This window comes from Octopus sinensis, linkage group LG4 (assembly GCF_006345805.1).
Source record: "Octopus sinensis linkage group LG4, ASM634580v1, whole genome shotgun sequence".
Taxonomy (NCBI): domain Eukaryota; kingdom Metazoa; phylum Mollusca; class Cephalopoda; order Octopoda; family Octopodidae; genus Octopus; species Octopus sinensis.
The window spans coordinates 15465873-15483105 of NC_043000.1; the positions used below are offsets into that span (position 1 = coordinate 15465873).

The 17233-nt window shown below is 40.0% G+C and overlaps 1 protein-coding gene across 1 annotated transcript in view; it reads right to left on the reverse strand.

The window, feature by feature from the left end:
• LOC115210196 overlaps positions 1–17233 on the reverse strand; it is a 67207-nt gene that overhangs the window by 28216 nt on the left and 21758 nt on the right. The window contains exons 2-3 of the mRNA XM_029778663.2: positions 11603–11737; positions 2046–2210 (exon numbers count right to left, since the gene is read on the reverse strand). Coding sequence (XP_029634523.1) covers positions 2046–2210; positions 11603–11737 — 300 coding nt within the window. The remainder of the gene's footprint in view (positions 1–2045; positions 2211–11602; positions 11738–17233) is intronic.

Here is a 17233-nt window from a genome sequence, read left to right on the forward strand (position 1 = left end):
GTCTTGTTTTCATAAGTTTTGAATTAAATCTTCCACCAAACCTTAGTCACAATTTATGTTCCTAACACTAGCTGAATGATAACCGAGTTATTTTACGAAATTCTTTGTTATATTTAAAGTAATTGAAAGAAACACAGAGCATCCCAAAATAAATACAGTAACGAAAGGGTTAAATATTACAAGCTTTAGTACACTAAAACCAATTTTTCCTGAATAAGGGCTGCTGAAATTGCGGCGTGTGTTTAATATGCCTGTCTGTCTTTTATTTCCATGTAGTGTAAATAGAATGAGTTTGAGATCAGGAGGGATGTTGTGTCCTTGAGCAAGACACTTTATTTCATGTTGCTTCAGTTCACTCATCTGACAAAAACGAGCAGTACCCGGACTTCAAAGGGCCAGCTTTGTCACATTCTTTGTCATGCTGAATCTCCCTGAGAACTATGTTAAGGGTTATATGCATCTGTGGAAGGCGGTGAGCTGGCAGAATCATTAGCACGCCAGGCAAAATACATAGTGGTATTTCGTCTGTCGGCGAGCTGGTAGAAACGTTAGCACGCCGGGCGAAATGCGTAGCGGTATTTCGTCTGCGTTACGTTGTGAGTTCAAATTCCGCCGAGGTCGACTTTGCCTTTCATCCTTTCGGGGTCGATAAATTAAGTACCAGTTATGCACTGGGGTCGATGTAATCGACTTAATACCTATGTCTGTCCTTGTTTGTCCCCTCTGTGTTTAGCCCCTTGTGGGTAATAAAGAAACAGGTATTTCGTCTGTCGCTACGTTCTGAGTTCAAATTCCACCGAGATGGACTTTTCCTTTCATCCTTTCGGGGTCGATTAAATAAGTACCAGTTACACACTGGGGTCGATATAATCGACTTAATTCGTTTGTCTGTCCTTGTTTGTCCCCTCTGTGTGTAGCCCCTTGTGGGCAGTAAAGAAATATATGCACTTGTGGAATGCTCATCCACCTGCACATTAATTTCGTGAACAGGTTGCCCCATTGATTGAACCAATTGGAACACTTGTCGTTTTAATTGACAGTGTGCCAGTGTAAACAGAAAATGTTGGTGAGATGAAATAAAAAAGAAAAATCAGGAAACTGAATTGCAGAAAATCAATGTTTCATTCCACTAACAGTATTCCATATAAGACTAGATGAATAAGAATAGACACCAACTCATTCTGCTGGTTCCTGTTCTGGCTGGGAGCTGTTAACACACGTGCACACACACACACACACACACACACACACACACACACACACACATACACACACACATACACACATGCACACACACACACATACACGGACACCTGCACATGCACACACACACCACACACACACACACATACACATGCACACACACACATACACGGACACCTGCACATGCACACACACACACACATACACGGACACATGCACACACACATACACAGATACATGCACACACATACACGGACACATGCACACACACACATGCACACACACAACACACACACACACACATACACACACACATACACACACACATACACACACACATACACACACACATACACGGACACATGCACACACACACATGCACACACACACACACACACATACACGGACACATGCACACACACATACACAGATACATGCACACACATACACGGACACATGCACACACACACATGCACACACACACACACACACACGCACGCACAAGCAGACAGGAGAAGAGGTGCCAACTTTGGGTTGCAGTTAATGTAGGCGATGCATTTGAACAATGAGAGAGAGTAATGTCTCTCTCCCAATGGTCAAAAATTAAAAAAATAAATAAATAAACAAGTGGTACAAAATTGTGAATGGTCTAAAAGTCTATCAAGTTGTATGAGAGCTACTACAAATTGTACTATAATTAGGGCTGCAAGCACAAGAACACTCCATGCATTGGATGCAATAGATGAAGTTTTACGCAAAGATCTCTTAAACAAATAGTAGTTTGAGACATCAACCATTGAATGTTTAGAAATTAAGCAAAGCACATCTTTTTCTGTCCTTACCATTCAGTTTCTTCACATCTGCCATTGACTGGCCATTGCAGAGGTCTGTGTCACAGAAACACCATTCCTGGGGCTTCATCCATGCCGGGACTTGTTCCTGGCAACCAAGGTAGTCAGAAACAATGGAGCTAAACATCCACCAATCAGCACATCCACGTGAAATCACTGAAACATAATGGAATTCTTAGTTGCAATTACTATAACAATTTTCTTCTGTATGAGTTTGTGTATGTGTGCATTTGTGTGTGTGTGTGTGTATGCACAAATGCGTATGTGTATGCGTATGCATGTGTGTGCATGTGTGTATATGTACAGGTATGTGTGTGTACTTCTGTATATGTTTGTCAATAACTAGGTTTATATACAGGGTGTAACAGATAAATTGGGAAGAGTTTCAAATGGGTATATTTCTAATTCTCTCTCTTTTACTCTTTTACTTGTTTCAGTCATTTGACTGCGGCCATGCTGGAGCACCGCCTTTAGTCAAACAAATCAACCCCGGGACTTATTCTTTGTAAGCCCAGTACTTATTCTATCGGTCTCTTTTGCCGAACCGCTAAGTAACGGGGACGTAAACACACCAGCATCGGTTGTCAAGCAAAGCTAGGGGGACAAACACACACACACATACACACATATATATATATACATATATACGACAGGCTTCTTTCAGTTTCCGTCTACCAAATCCACTCACAAGGCATTGATCGGCCCGGGGCTATAGCAGAAGACACTTGCCCAAGATGCCACGCAGTGGGACTGAACCCGGAACCATGTGGTTGGTTAGCAAGCTACTTACCACACAGCCACTCTTGTGCCTAATTGTATAGATTTTGTTGAAGTCAAAATTTTAAATATTACCAGCTTGAATAATCACTTGTAATATTTCTATTTCTGATCGAACAAATCGTGAACGTTAATAAAGAACTAAACCATAGAAGTGTGATTGCTGAATTATTCCATACCAGCAAAGGTGCTGGGGAGATTGTTAGAACCACAAAGTATAACCCAAATTTATTACTTTTAGAGTTGTAACCAGCTTGCAGAAAAGTCAGGATGTTTGGAGAAAGCCTCAAAGTCCTCAAAGTAACCCAAAACACACATCTTGCTTCTTAGCAGGACTTAAAAGGTCAATTGAGTCCAACCCACCAAAATCGATGGTGAAGTTAATTCAAGATCAAGGAATCAGTGAAACGACTTTTTCTAGGGCCCTTTCAGGATTGATGAAATAAATACCAGTTAAGCACTGGGGTCAACTGAATTGACTAGCCCCATCTCCTCAACTAAAAAAATTTCAGGTCCTGTGCCTATAGTAGTAAGTACTACTACTACTACTGCTACTACTTGGCAGAATTTTTAGCATGCTGGGCGAAATGCTTAGCAGTATTATTCCACCTATTGCTACATTCTGAGTTCAAATTCCACCAAGGTCTTTCATCCTTTCAGCAGGGATAAATTAAGTACCAGTGAAACACTGGGGTTGATGTAACCGACTAGTCCCCTCCCCCCAAATTTCAGGCCTTGTGCCTTTAGTAGAAAGGATTATTATTATTATTATTACAAAGGTGGCAAACTGGCAGAATCGTTAGCAAACCAGGCAAAATGCTTAACAGTATTTCCTCTGGCGGCGAGCTGGCAGAAACGTTAGCACGTCGGGCAAAATGCATAGCCATATTTTGTCTGCCATTACATTCTGAGTTGAAATTCCGCCGAGGTCGACTTTGCCTTTCATCCTTTCGGGGTCGATTAAATAAGTACCAGTTATGCACTGGGGTCGATATAATCGACTTAATCTGTTTGTCTGTCCTTGTTTGTCCTCTCTATGTTTAGCCCCTTGTGGGTAGTAAAGAAATAGGTATTTCCTCTGTCTTTATTTTCTGAGTTCCAATTCCATCGAGGTCAGCTTTGCTTTTTGTCCTTTCAAAGTTGATAAATTAAGTACCAGTGAAACACTGGGATCAATGTAATTGACTAATCCCCTCCCCCAAAGTTTCAGGCCTTGTACTTTTATTAGAAAGGATTATTATTATTTTTAATGTCAAGACATGAAGAAAACACTGCAAGTGTGTGGTGTCAACTGTCTGAATTGACCATGACACAGATTTGTCATGTGAAAGTCATTATTGCGAAAGTCATGGATATATATCAAATATGAATCATATATCAGAAAATCACATGTGTCTGTGTGAGGAAAGAGAGAAGAGGAGAGAGGGAATATGATATGTGTGTGGGAGTGGGATAGAGTGTGCTTGTGTATGAAAGAGAGAGATATAGAGATAGATAGATAGAGAGAGAGAGAGATATATATAGAGATAGATAGATAGATAGAGAGAGAGATATAGAGATAGATAGATAGAGAGAGAGAGATATATAGAGATAGATAGATAGATAGAGAGAGAGAGAGATATAGAGATAGATAGATAGAGAGAGAGAGATATAGAGATAGATAGATAGAGAGAGAGAGATATAGAGATAGATAGAGAGAGAGTAAAAGTGCATGTGTGTGTGAGTGTGTGTGTGTGAGAGAGAGAGAGTAAAAGTGCATGTGTGTGTGAGTGTGTGTGTGTGTGTGAGAGAGAGAGAGAGAGAATGTGTGGGGAGGTAGTGAGTGTGTGTGAAAGAGATAGATAGAGAGAGAGAGAGAGTGAGAGAGAGAGAGAAAGACTGCATGTGTGTGTGAGTGTGTGTGTGTGTGTGTGGAGAGAGAGAGAGAGAGAGAGAGAGAAAGAGTGCATGTGTTTGTGAGTGTGTGTGTGAGAGAGAGAGGGAGAGTGTGTGTGCGTGTATGAAAGAGAGATAGAGTGTGCATGTGTTTGTGTATGAGAGAGAGAGAGAGTGAGAAAGGGTGTGTTTATGTGTGAATGTGTGCTTTTTCAGAAACAAAGAAGAAAAATGAATGAGTGAGAGGAGTGAGAAAAAGAGAATGTAATGGAAAGCTAGAGAGAATGTGTGAGAAATGTGACTGAAGAGAGTAAGAAGGTAACAAGAGAAAGAGAGGGAGAGAGAGAGAACAAGGAGTAAAAGAACCGACCCAGCAATGAATTGAGTGAAAGATAGACAGACTACAATAGATACAATGTATTATGAAGCCAGACAAATCTCAGACAACATTCAGGGAGAAAATGTAATGTCGAGGCAATTGTGTACGAGCATATTTAATGGATGGAGCATTTAAAAAGTGAATAATAAAACAATATACAAGAATACAAGGAAAAATATTGAGTCAATGAATAGTGGAAGCACTCCGTCGGTCATGACAACGAGGGTTCCGATTGATCCGAATCAACGGAACAGCCTGCTCGTGAAATTAACGTGTAAGTGGCTGAGCACTCCACAGACACGTGTACCCTTAACGTAGTTCTCGGGGATATTCAGCGTGATACAGAGTGTGACAAGGCCGGCCCTTTGAAATACAGGTACAACAGAAACAGGAAGTAAGAGTGAGAGAAAGTTGTGGTGAAAGAGCACAGCAGGGATCACCACCATCCCCTGCTGGAGCCTCGTGGAGCTTTTAGATGTTTTCGCTCAATAAACACTCACAATGCCCGGTCTGGGAATCAAAACCGCGATCCTATGACCGCGAGTCCGCTGCCCTAACCACTGGGCCATTGCGCCTCCACTCAAGGAAAAATATTGAGTCAATGAATAGTAATTGTGGCTTGAATGCTGCAGCAGAGGATCACATGACATTCTTTAAGCCAAGTCAACTGGCAGGAAAACTAAGGAAAGACCAAGAGTGAGAGATGGTCAAGTAATATCCGACTGGACTTCATTTCAAACCCCCAAAAGATGCACAGGACTTCAATTCGAACTCTTAACCCCTTAACATTTAAACTGGCCAGATCTAGCCTCTCACACTTACACTACAATATTATTTGACAAATCAACAATCAGATCATTGAAGCCTCACCATCCGAACGTGGCTGATGCCAGTGCCGCCTGACTGGCGTCTGTGTCGGTGATATATACATAGGTATGTATGTATGTATGTATGTATACTCTTTTACTCTTTTACTTGTTTCAGTCATTTGACTGCAGCCATGCTGGAGCACCGCCTTTAGTCGAGCAAATCGACCCCGGGACTTATTCTTTGTAAGCCCAGTACTTATTCTATTGGTCTCTTTTGCCGAACTGCTAAGTGACAGGGACGTAAACACACCAGCATCGGTTGTCAAGCAATGCTAGGGGGACAAACACAGACACACAAACACACACATACATATATATATATATATATATATACATATATACGACAGGCTTCTTTCAGTTTCCGTCTACCAAATCCACTCACAAGGCATTGGTCGGCCCGGGGCTATAGCAGAAGACACTTGCCCAAGATGCCACGCAGTGGGACTGAACCCGGAACCATGTGGCTGGTTAGCAAGCTACTTACCACACAGCCACTCCTGTATATTTTGTTAGAAGATGCTGAGTCAATGTTCTTTACTTTGCAGACTTTCTTTGATTTGTGGGATTGATGTAGGGATGTCTCAGTATTCTTTTATTCTTTTATTTGTTTCAGTCATTTGACTGTGGCTATGCTGGAGCACTGCCTTTAGTCAAAGAAATTTACCCCAGGACTCATTCTTTGTAAGCCTAGTGCTTATTTTATCAGCCTCTTTTTGCCAAACTACCAAGTAACAGTAATTTATAGGCTCCAGGGAAGATGAAGGCAAGGAGAAACCAGGTGCCTGAACTAAATGCAAGTGAGGGAATTCCGCAAAATGAACCCAAGGAGTAGATAGATGCATTAAATCAAGCAGTATTTTTAGATCTACCACTTTAATCTTGAGTATCATAACCATAGTGTATCCTTATCATAACTTATGTAGCAGGAAATGAATCATTAATTAGTCATAATAAAAATATAGATATAAAACACAGGCATTGGATGTATGGGTGCATGCATAGATGTGTGGTTAAGAAGCTTGCTTCCCAACCAGATGGTCTTAAGTTCAGTCCCACTGTATGGCAACTTGGGTAAGTGCATTCAACAATGGCTTTAGTCTGATCAAAGCCTTTGAGAGGATAAGGATTTTGTAGATAGAAATAGAAGCTGAATGAAGCCTGTCATATATATATATATACATATATATCTGTGTGTGTGTACATATATATTTTTTTACATATATATATAATATAAATATTTTCAAATATTTATTCATTTAGTACACACACACACACACACACACACGCACATATACACATATATATACTCCCTTTTACTTGTTTCATCATTTGATGTGGTCATGCTGGAGCACTGCCTTTAGTCAAAGAAATTTACCCCAGGACTCATTCTTTGTAAGCCTAGTGCTTATTTTATCAGCCTCTTTTTGCCAAACTACCAAGTTACAGTAATTATAGGCTCCAGGGAAGATGAAGGCAAGGAGAACCAGGTGCCTGAACTAAATGCAAGTGAGGGAATTCCGCAAAATGACCCAAGGAGTAGATAGATGCATTAAATCAAGCAGTATTTTTAGATCTACCACTTTAATCTGAGTATCATAACCATAGTGTATCCTTATCATAACTTATGTAGCAGGAAATGAATCATTAATTAGTCATAATAAAAATATAGATATAAAACACAGGCATTGGATGTATGGGTGCATGCATAGATGTGTGGTTAAGAAGCTTGCTTCCCAACCAGATGGTCTTAAGTTCAGTCCCACTGTATGGCAACTTGGGTAAGTGCATTCAACAATGGCTTTAGTCTGATCAAAGCCTTTGAGAGGATAAGGATTTTGTAGATAGAAATAGAAGCTGAATGAAGCCTGTCATATATATATATATACATATATATCTGTGTGTGTGTACATATATATTTTTTTACATATATATATAATATAAATATTTTCAAATATTTATTCATTTAGTACACACACACACACACACACACATGCACATATACACATATATATACTCCCTTTTACTTGTTTCAGTCATTTGATTGTGGTCATGCTGGAGCACCGCCTTTGGTCGAGCAAATTGACCCCAGGACTTATTCTTCGTAAGCCTAGTACTTATTCTATCGGTCTCTTTTGCTGAACTGGTAAGTTACAGGGACATAAACACACCAGCATTAGTTATCAAGCAATGTTGGGGGGATAAACAGACACACAAACATGTACACACACATACATATATATAATATGTATACATATATATATATATATATTATATATATATATATATATATATATATATATACACATATATACGACAGGCTTCTTTCAGTTTCCGTCTACCAAATCCACTCACAAGACATTGGTCGGCCCTAGGCTATAGTAGAAGACACTTGCCAAGGTGCCACACAGTGGGACTGAACCCGGGACGATGTGGTTCGTAAGCAAGCTACTTACCACACAGCCACTCCTACGCTATATATATATATATTGCGTAGGCGGCGAGCTGGCAGAAATGTTAGCACGCCGGGCGAATTTCATAGCCGTATTTCGTCTGTCATTGCGTTCCGAGTTCAAATTCCGCCAAGGTCGACTTTGCCTTTCATCCTTTCGGGTCGATAAATTAAGTACCAATTACGCACTGGGGGCAATGTAATCGACTTAATCCCTTTGTCTGTCCTTGTTTGTCCCCTCTATGTTTAGCCCCTTGTGGGTAGTAAAGAAATATATATAATATATATATATATATATATATACACATATATACGACAGGCTTCTTTCAGTTTCCGTCTACCAAATCCACTCACAAGACATTGGTCGGCCCTAGGCTATAGTAGAAGACACTTGCCCAAGGTGCCACACAGTGGGACTGAACCCGGGACGATGTGGTTCGTAAGCAAGCTACTTACCACACAGCCACTCCTACGCTATATATATATATATTGCGTAGGCGGCGAGCTGGCAGAAATGTTAGCACGCCGGGCGAATTTCATAGCCGTATTTCGTCTGTCATTGCGTTCCGAGTTCAAATTCCGCCAAGGTCGACTTTGCCTTTCATCCTTTCGGGGTCGATAAATTAAGTACCAATTACGCACTGGGGGCAATGTAATCGACTTAATCCCTTTGTCTGTCCTTGTTTGTCCCCTCTATGTTTAGCCCCTTGTGGGTAGTAAAGAAATATATATATATATATATATATATATATATGCAAGTGTGTTTGTGCATGTATATATCATCATCATCATCATCATTTAACGTCCGCTTTCCATGCTAGCATGGGTTGGACAAATATATATATATATATATATATGTAAGTTTGTGTATGTGTTTGTGTGCGCCATTATCTAGACATCACATGATGCTTGTCAATGACCACCACTGCCATTCAAGCATGGAAAAGAGAACGTTAAATAATACTGACGATATTTGTTGGAGTAAAAACTATATGAGGCTGTTACTGCTCTGGAAATTTAATGAATTATTTCAAATATGTATGCTAGTATCGACACATTTGAAATAGGATCTTGTAGCGACCTAGCAAATCTACTATCTGTTATCTTTTATTTTGTAATTGTTTTAGTCATTAGACTGTAGCCATGCTGGAGCACCACTTTGGAGAATTTTAGTCAAATGAATTGACTCCAGTACTTACATTTTTTTATAAGCGCAGTACATATTCTATCAGTCTCTTTTACGAAACCATTAAGTTATGGGGACATAAGCACATCAAAACTTGTTGTCAAGTAGTGATGGGGGAAAACACACACACACCAGGGCACACACACACACACACCAGGGCACACACATACACACAAGCACACACACACAGACACACACACACACGCACATGTATAGGCACAGGCTTGGTTGTGTGGTAAGAAGCTTGCTTCTCAACTACATGGTTCTGGGTTCAGTCCCACTGCATGACACCTTGGGCAAGTGTCTTCTACTAAAGCCTTGGGCTGACCAAAGCCTTCTAAGTTGATTTGGTAGACAGAAACTGAAAGAAGCCTGTCATATATATATATATAGTAAAAGGTAAAGACCCCCTTCGGTCATGAATGACCATGGGATTGCACCTAGAAAGTTACCCTCCCAGGCACAAGTCTGGCCAAGGTTGTTTATGGAAGGCCAGCAGTCGCCCATGCATACCAGCCTCCCCTCTCCACGCCACCAGTGTTATCCAAGGGAAAGACAAAGGTCGATACAGCTTGGCACCAGTGACGTCGCAACTCATTTCTACAGCTGAGTGAACTGGAGCAACGTGAAATAAAGTGTCTTGCTCGAGAACACAACACGCAGCCCGGTCCGGGATTCGAGCTCACAACCTCACGATCATAAGCTCGACGCTCTAACCACTGAGCCATGCGCCTTCACTATTATATATATATACATATATATATATATATACATGTGTGTGTGTGTGTGTGTGTGTGTGTATGTGTGTATATGTATGTATATATATATATATGTGTGTGTCTTTGTGTCTGTGTTTGTTTCCCCCTTACCACTTGACAACCAGTGTTGGTGTGTTTACATCCCCTAACTTAGCAGTTCGACAAAAGAGACCAATGAATAAATACTAGGCCTAAGAAATAAATCTTAAGGTCGATTTGTTCAACTAAAAAACCCTTCAAAGTGATGCCCCAGCACGTCCACAGTCAAACAATTAAAAGAATACATACACACACACAAACATACAACGGGCTTCTTTCAGTTTCCATCCACCAAATCCACTCACAGGGTTTTGGTCAGCCCACTGCTATAGTAGAAGACCCTTATTGAAGGTACCACACAGTGGGACTGAACTCGGAACTATGTGGTTGGGATGCAAGGTTCTTACCATACAGCCACACATGTGCCTATAGAAGCTATTTTTGTGAAAAATTCATATATTACATGTGAATATACAGATATTATTGTGGAAAAATCTAGATATAGATATGGCTGTGTGGTAAGTAGCTTGTTTACCAACCACATGGTTCCGGGTTCAGTCCCACTGCGTGGCACCTTGGGCAAGTGTCTTCTACTATAGCCTCGGGCCGACCAAAGCCTTGTGAGTGGATTTGGTAGACGGAAACTGAAAGAAGCCTGTCGTATATATGTATATATATATATATATATATATATATAATATATATATATGTATGTGTGTGTGTGTGTTTGTGTGTCCGTGTTTGTCCCCCTAGCATTGCTTGACAACCGATGCTGGTGTGTTTACGTCCCTGTCACTTAGCGGTTCAGCAAAAGAGACCGATAGAATAAGTACTGGGCTTACAAAGAATAAGTCCCGGGGTCGATTTGCTCGACTAAAGGCGGTGCTCCAGCATGGCCGCAGTCGAATGACTGAAATAAGTAAAAGAGTAAAAGAGAGAGAGTATATATCACACACATATGAAGGAAGACTGCATCCTTCAAAACTTCCATGCTTCCTGAGATTCGCCAACACTACACCTGATTTTCTCCCCTCCATACACACACAGGCATGTATCTGACTCATACATTGTTCGCTTTCCAGACATTTCTACATTACTGCATATACTTTATATGCACTTTTGACAAGTTGTGGTGCACCTGAGCACTGTATACAATAATTTCATTATTATTATTATTTTATATGTTGATTTTATTTAATTTGGAACAGGTACTTACTTCCATCTTTCTCTTTGCGAATAAAACATGTTTTTGTGACATTGCACTCAACTGTTGCTACAGCTTCAGGAAATGGTGAATCAACAGAACTGGCACAGTAAGGGTTCCAACTGGTGCAGTCGTAACATATTGTGGCTATAGTAAAGAGAAAAATAAAATAAAAAAGAAACTGTGTCTTTATTTCAAGTGTTTGTTACTGAGTATGTTTTAATACAAATCTTAAGTACTGTCTATGAAAATATAGGTAACAACACAGTGAACAAGGATCTTTCCTGTATGAAGCTTGTTCACTTTTCCTGACCCTCTTATGGAAAACATGACCATTCAACCTTCTTATTTCATCATCATCATCATCATCATCATCATCATCATCTTTTAGCGTCCGTTCTCCATGCTAGCATGGGTTGGACGGTTCGACCGGGGATCTGGGAAGCCAGAAGGCAGCACTAGGCTCCAGTCTTATCTGGCAATGTTTCTACGGCTGGATGCCCTTCCTAACGCCAACCACTCCGTAAGTGTAGTGGGTGCTTTTTACGTGCCACCTGCACTGGTGCCAGGCGAGGCTGGCATCGGCCACGGTCGGATTGGTGCAATTTACGTGCCACCGGCACGGAAGCCAGTCGAGGCGGCGCTGGCATCGGCTACGAGTCGGATAGTGCTTTTTACATACCACCAGTCCAGGGGTCCTGGCATCTGCCGGGTGCCAGTCATAGGATTGGTTCAATTTCGATTTCGATTTCGATTTCACTTAATGAAATCAATATTTATAAAATGGAAGATTAACAAACTATTTGAACTCATTTCTCTAGATTTAAAATTCAATTCCCACCAGGGATCAATAAGATTACGACCAATATAACAACAACAACAATAATAATAATCCTTTCTACTATAGGCACAAGTTCTGAAATTTTGGAGAAGGGGTTAAGTCAATTACATTGACCCCAGTGATTAACTGGTACTTATTTTATCAACCATTACAGAATGAAAGACAAAGTCAACCTTGGCAGAATTTGAACTTGGAATGCAAAAACAGACATGATGCCACTAAGCATTTTGTTGAGTGCGCTGATGATTCTGCTAACTTACTACCTTAATAATAATAATAATAATAATAATAATAATAATAATAATAATAATAATAATCAAAGCCAATAAACCAGATATTGTTGTGAAAGACAAAAACAATAAAGTTTGCTTATTGATTGACATGAGCATCCCCTGTGATCATAATATCTCGGCGAAAGAGTTTGACAAGCTCAGAAAATATAAAGACCTGCTCATTGAAATTGAGAAAATGTGGCATCTCAAGGCGGTTACAATACCAGTGATCGTAGGAGCACTAGGAATGATCAAGAAGGGAACCGAAAATTATATGAGAATGATCCCTGGCTTACCATCCCTGAAAGAAGTGCAAAAGATTGTCTTAACTGGTACATCACACGTATTGAGAAGTGCATTGTCGCTGTGAGAACTATTACTACCCATGTATTTTAATTTAACTTTAAAAAAAAAATTAAAAAATGAACGAACTATTGAGTTTAGTTTAATGGCCTACCAATGTATACTATGAGTTTCTTTGCCCTAGGAGTCGGGAAGACACTCGGCAAGAAATGGAAGCAAATTTGAAAGAAGAAGAAAAAAATAATAATAATAATAATAATAATAAGATGGGCTAGAGTAAATATTCTGCTCAATACCACAGATTTGCTTACCAGTTGTTTGACCATAACCAGTTGAGCATGACCCTTGGTGGCTGACGATATGTGCATCTCTGATCACGGGCAGAAGTAGTGGGGGAGCATCATAGCCATGCATTGAGAGGAATTCTTTGGGGTTTGAATAATTCACCCCTGGAAACATGGGTGATTTGTTCATCATCCTTAAACAAACCTTATTTAGGGACCTTTTGAGTGGGATGGGCTACTCAACCCGAAGAAAATTCTAACTAGGCCCCACCTGCAAATTCATGCGCTGTTTATATTGATATGAAATCCACATGTTGCATTCATATGGTTGTGATACATGTGCCTTGTATACACTTGTCAGACAAGAAGTCATGATGGGTATTTTGGGCTTCATATAATTGTACCCACGGTATCACTTCAATGGCAGGCACTGCTCTCTTACTCAATAATAATAATAATAATAATAATTATAATAATAATAATAATAATAATAATAATAATAATAATAATAATAATAATAATTCCTACTAAAGGCATAAGGTCAAAAATTTGTGGAGAGGGGACTAGTCAAATACATTGACCCCAGTGCTCAACTGGTACTTATTTTATTGACTCTGAAAAGATGAAAGGCGAAGTCAAACTTGGCAGAATTTGAACTCAAAATGTAGTAAAGACAAATGAAATGCCATGAAGCATTTTGCCCACAAATACTAATATCAAGTAAAAATACATATTATACATAGATCCCTACATATATACATATATATACACATAATACATATACATACATTTCTTTTCTACTCTTTTCTACACTAGGCACAAGGCCCGAAATTTTTGGGAAGCGGGGCCAGTCGATTAGATCAACTCCAGTACACAACTGGTACTTAATGCATCGACCCCAATTGGAGGAAAGGTAAAGTTGACCTCAGCGGAATTTGAACTCAGAACGTAAAGACTGACAAAATACTGCTAAGCATTTTGCCCGGTGTGATAACGTTTCATATTTCTTTATTGCCCACCAGGGGCTAAACACAGAGGGGACAAACAAGGACAGACAAAGGGATTAAGTCGATTACATCAGCCCCAGTGCGTTACTGGTACTTAATTTATCGACCCTGAAAGGATGAAAAGCAAAGTTGACCATGGCGGAATTTGAACTCAGAATGTAACGGCAGATGAAATACCTATTACTTACTACCCACAAGGGACTAAACACAGAGGGGACAAACAAGGACAGACAAACAGATTAAGTCGATTATATTGACCCCAGTGCGTAACTGCTACTTATTTAATCGACCTCGAAAGGATGAAAGGCAAAGTCGACCTCGGCGGAATTTGAACTCAGAACATAACGGCAGATGAAATACCGTTTAGCATTTTGCCCGGTGTGCTAACGATTCTGTCAGCTCACCACCTTAATACATATACATACATAATATATCTATGTATGTATATGTATATGTTAATAAAAAAATGTCTATAAATTTAATTTACACATACACACACACATACATATATACATATATGTACAGAAATGCATTTATATTTATATATGTATGTATTTATGTTTAGGCAAATCATTAATAACTATTATTCCGATGTCATCTGAAAGACAGATGAAACACATTACAAATAACAACAAAGTAATATGCCAGCCCGACCAATCTCTCTGTGACACACTGGTATTTTTCCTGTTGATCTAAACATGACATTTGATATGTTTGGGGACTTGTGTCGTGCAGCTGCAAAGGGTCAGCTTGGGCTTCAAGAGAGTCAAAAATGATTATGACGGTGTGATGACAGTACGCAAAATAAATTTTTAAAATAATAATAATAATAATAAAAACGATGACTGCAGTAATGAATATGACAAAAGATGATGATGATGGGAGGTTGTGGTGGTGGTGGTGGTGGTGGTGGCGGCGGCGGCGGCGGCGGCGGCGGCGGTGGTGGTGGTGGTGGTGGTGGTGGTGGTGGTTAATGGAATATGGACTTAGATTGCTGGTTGAAATTGCAATGCTTATCATCATCATCATCATCATCATTTAGCGTCCGTTTTCCATGCTAGCATGGGTTGGACGGTTTAACTGGGGTCTGTGAAGCGGGAAGGCTTCATCAGGCCCAGTCAGATTTGGCAGTGTTTCTACGGCTGGATGCCCTTCCTAACGCCAACCACTCCGCGAGTGTAGTGGGTGTTTTTTACGTGCCACCTGCACAGGTGCCAGACAGAGCTGGCACAACGGCCACGAACGGATGGTGCTTTTACATGTCACCGGCACGGGGCCAGGTGATACACAAGCACACACACACATGTGCTGAAGAAAATATACCTTCATTTTACATTTCTTTAAAATTCTCTTTTACAAATATACGAAAACAAAAATAAAAATTATTCTACCTGTTGGTCATAATTGATTGTGAAAGAGATTCAACGATGGATTCTTCCTGGTGGATACTAATGTTTGAGTCACATACACAGAATATATGGTGCACTAACATACAAAAAACACTAACATCACAGACACACGGATACATACTTAAATACACACACATGCATGCACGCACACATACACACACACACACACACACAAGTACATGTATATATATGTGTGTGTGTGTGTGTGTGTGTGTGTGTGTATACAGTGATCCCTTGCTACTTCGCAAGGATTCACGACTTCATGGATTTTAAAAATATGCATCGCCTTACTGGCACTTGTGCTGGTGGCACGTGAAAAAACATTTGAGCAAAGTCATTTCCAGTGCCGCTGGACTGGCTCCTGTGCAGGTGGCACATAAAAAGCACAATTTGAGCGTGACCGTTGCCAGTACTGCCTGACTGGCCCTCGTGCCGGTGGCATGTAAAAGCACCCACTACACTCTCGGAGTGGTTGGCATTAGGAAGGGCATCCAGCTGTAGAAACTCTGCCAGATCAGATTGGAGTTTGGTGCAGCCATCTGGTTTGCCAGCCCTCAGTCAAATTGTCCAACCCATGCTAGCATGGAAAGCAGATGTTAAACGATGATGATAATGATGATGATGATTAATGGCTAAAATTTTTCATTAAATCCATTAAAATATTAATAATGAATATTATTTCCTAGTCTAGGAACAACAAAACAAGTATAAAATAGCAAAAAAGCATATACAGAAGTATTTGAACTTAAGACAGGCTGTGATTGGTGCAATGGAGAGAGACGACGAAACACAGCTTTCTATTTTGTAATCTGGCCTGTGTAACAGTAACAATCTTTATTTTTTTAAATCTAAAGTGTTATTGCTTAACAGTTGTCCTTGTTATTAATAGACTACTTTAAAGGGTGGGTTGTTAACAGTACAGGGAGGGTTTTAAAAGTTCAAATACATGTTAAATAAATACAGTAAATATGGTGTCCCTACTTCATGGAAATTCAGTTATCACGGCCAGCCTCAGAACCAATCTACCGCGATAAATGAGGGATAACTGTATACAAACACATATAAGGGTGTGTGTATATATACACAGATACATATATACATATGTATGTGTGTGTGTTTGTGTGTATCCTTGTCTTGATATTATGTGATGGTTGTAAACAAGCATCACTGTCATACAAGCAGTGTTGCTTCGTTCCAGTCTTTCATGATAAACATGTCTGGCCTGAGAAATAGGTGAGGGTTATTGTTCAGAAAGAATCCAACCATAGAAAATCTGCCTCATTGAATTCCGTCTCACTCATGGAAACATGGAAAAGTGGACATTAAGAAAACACATTGAAAATGCGATAATTTGAGAGCAGAAAGAATGATGTGATTGCAGAGTACCAGAAACACATGTTCTGCTGGGCCAGACATGTCACAAGGTTAACAGATAATAAGTGGACCTGTGCAGTTGCTGAGTGGCATCCAGGAGATTAGAAAAGGCCACTTGGAAGACCTCCATGATAATGGGAAGACAATTTGGTC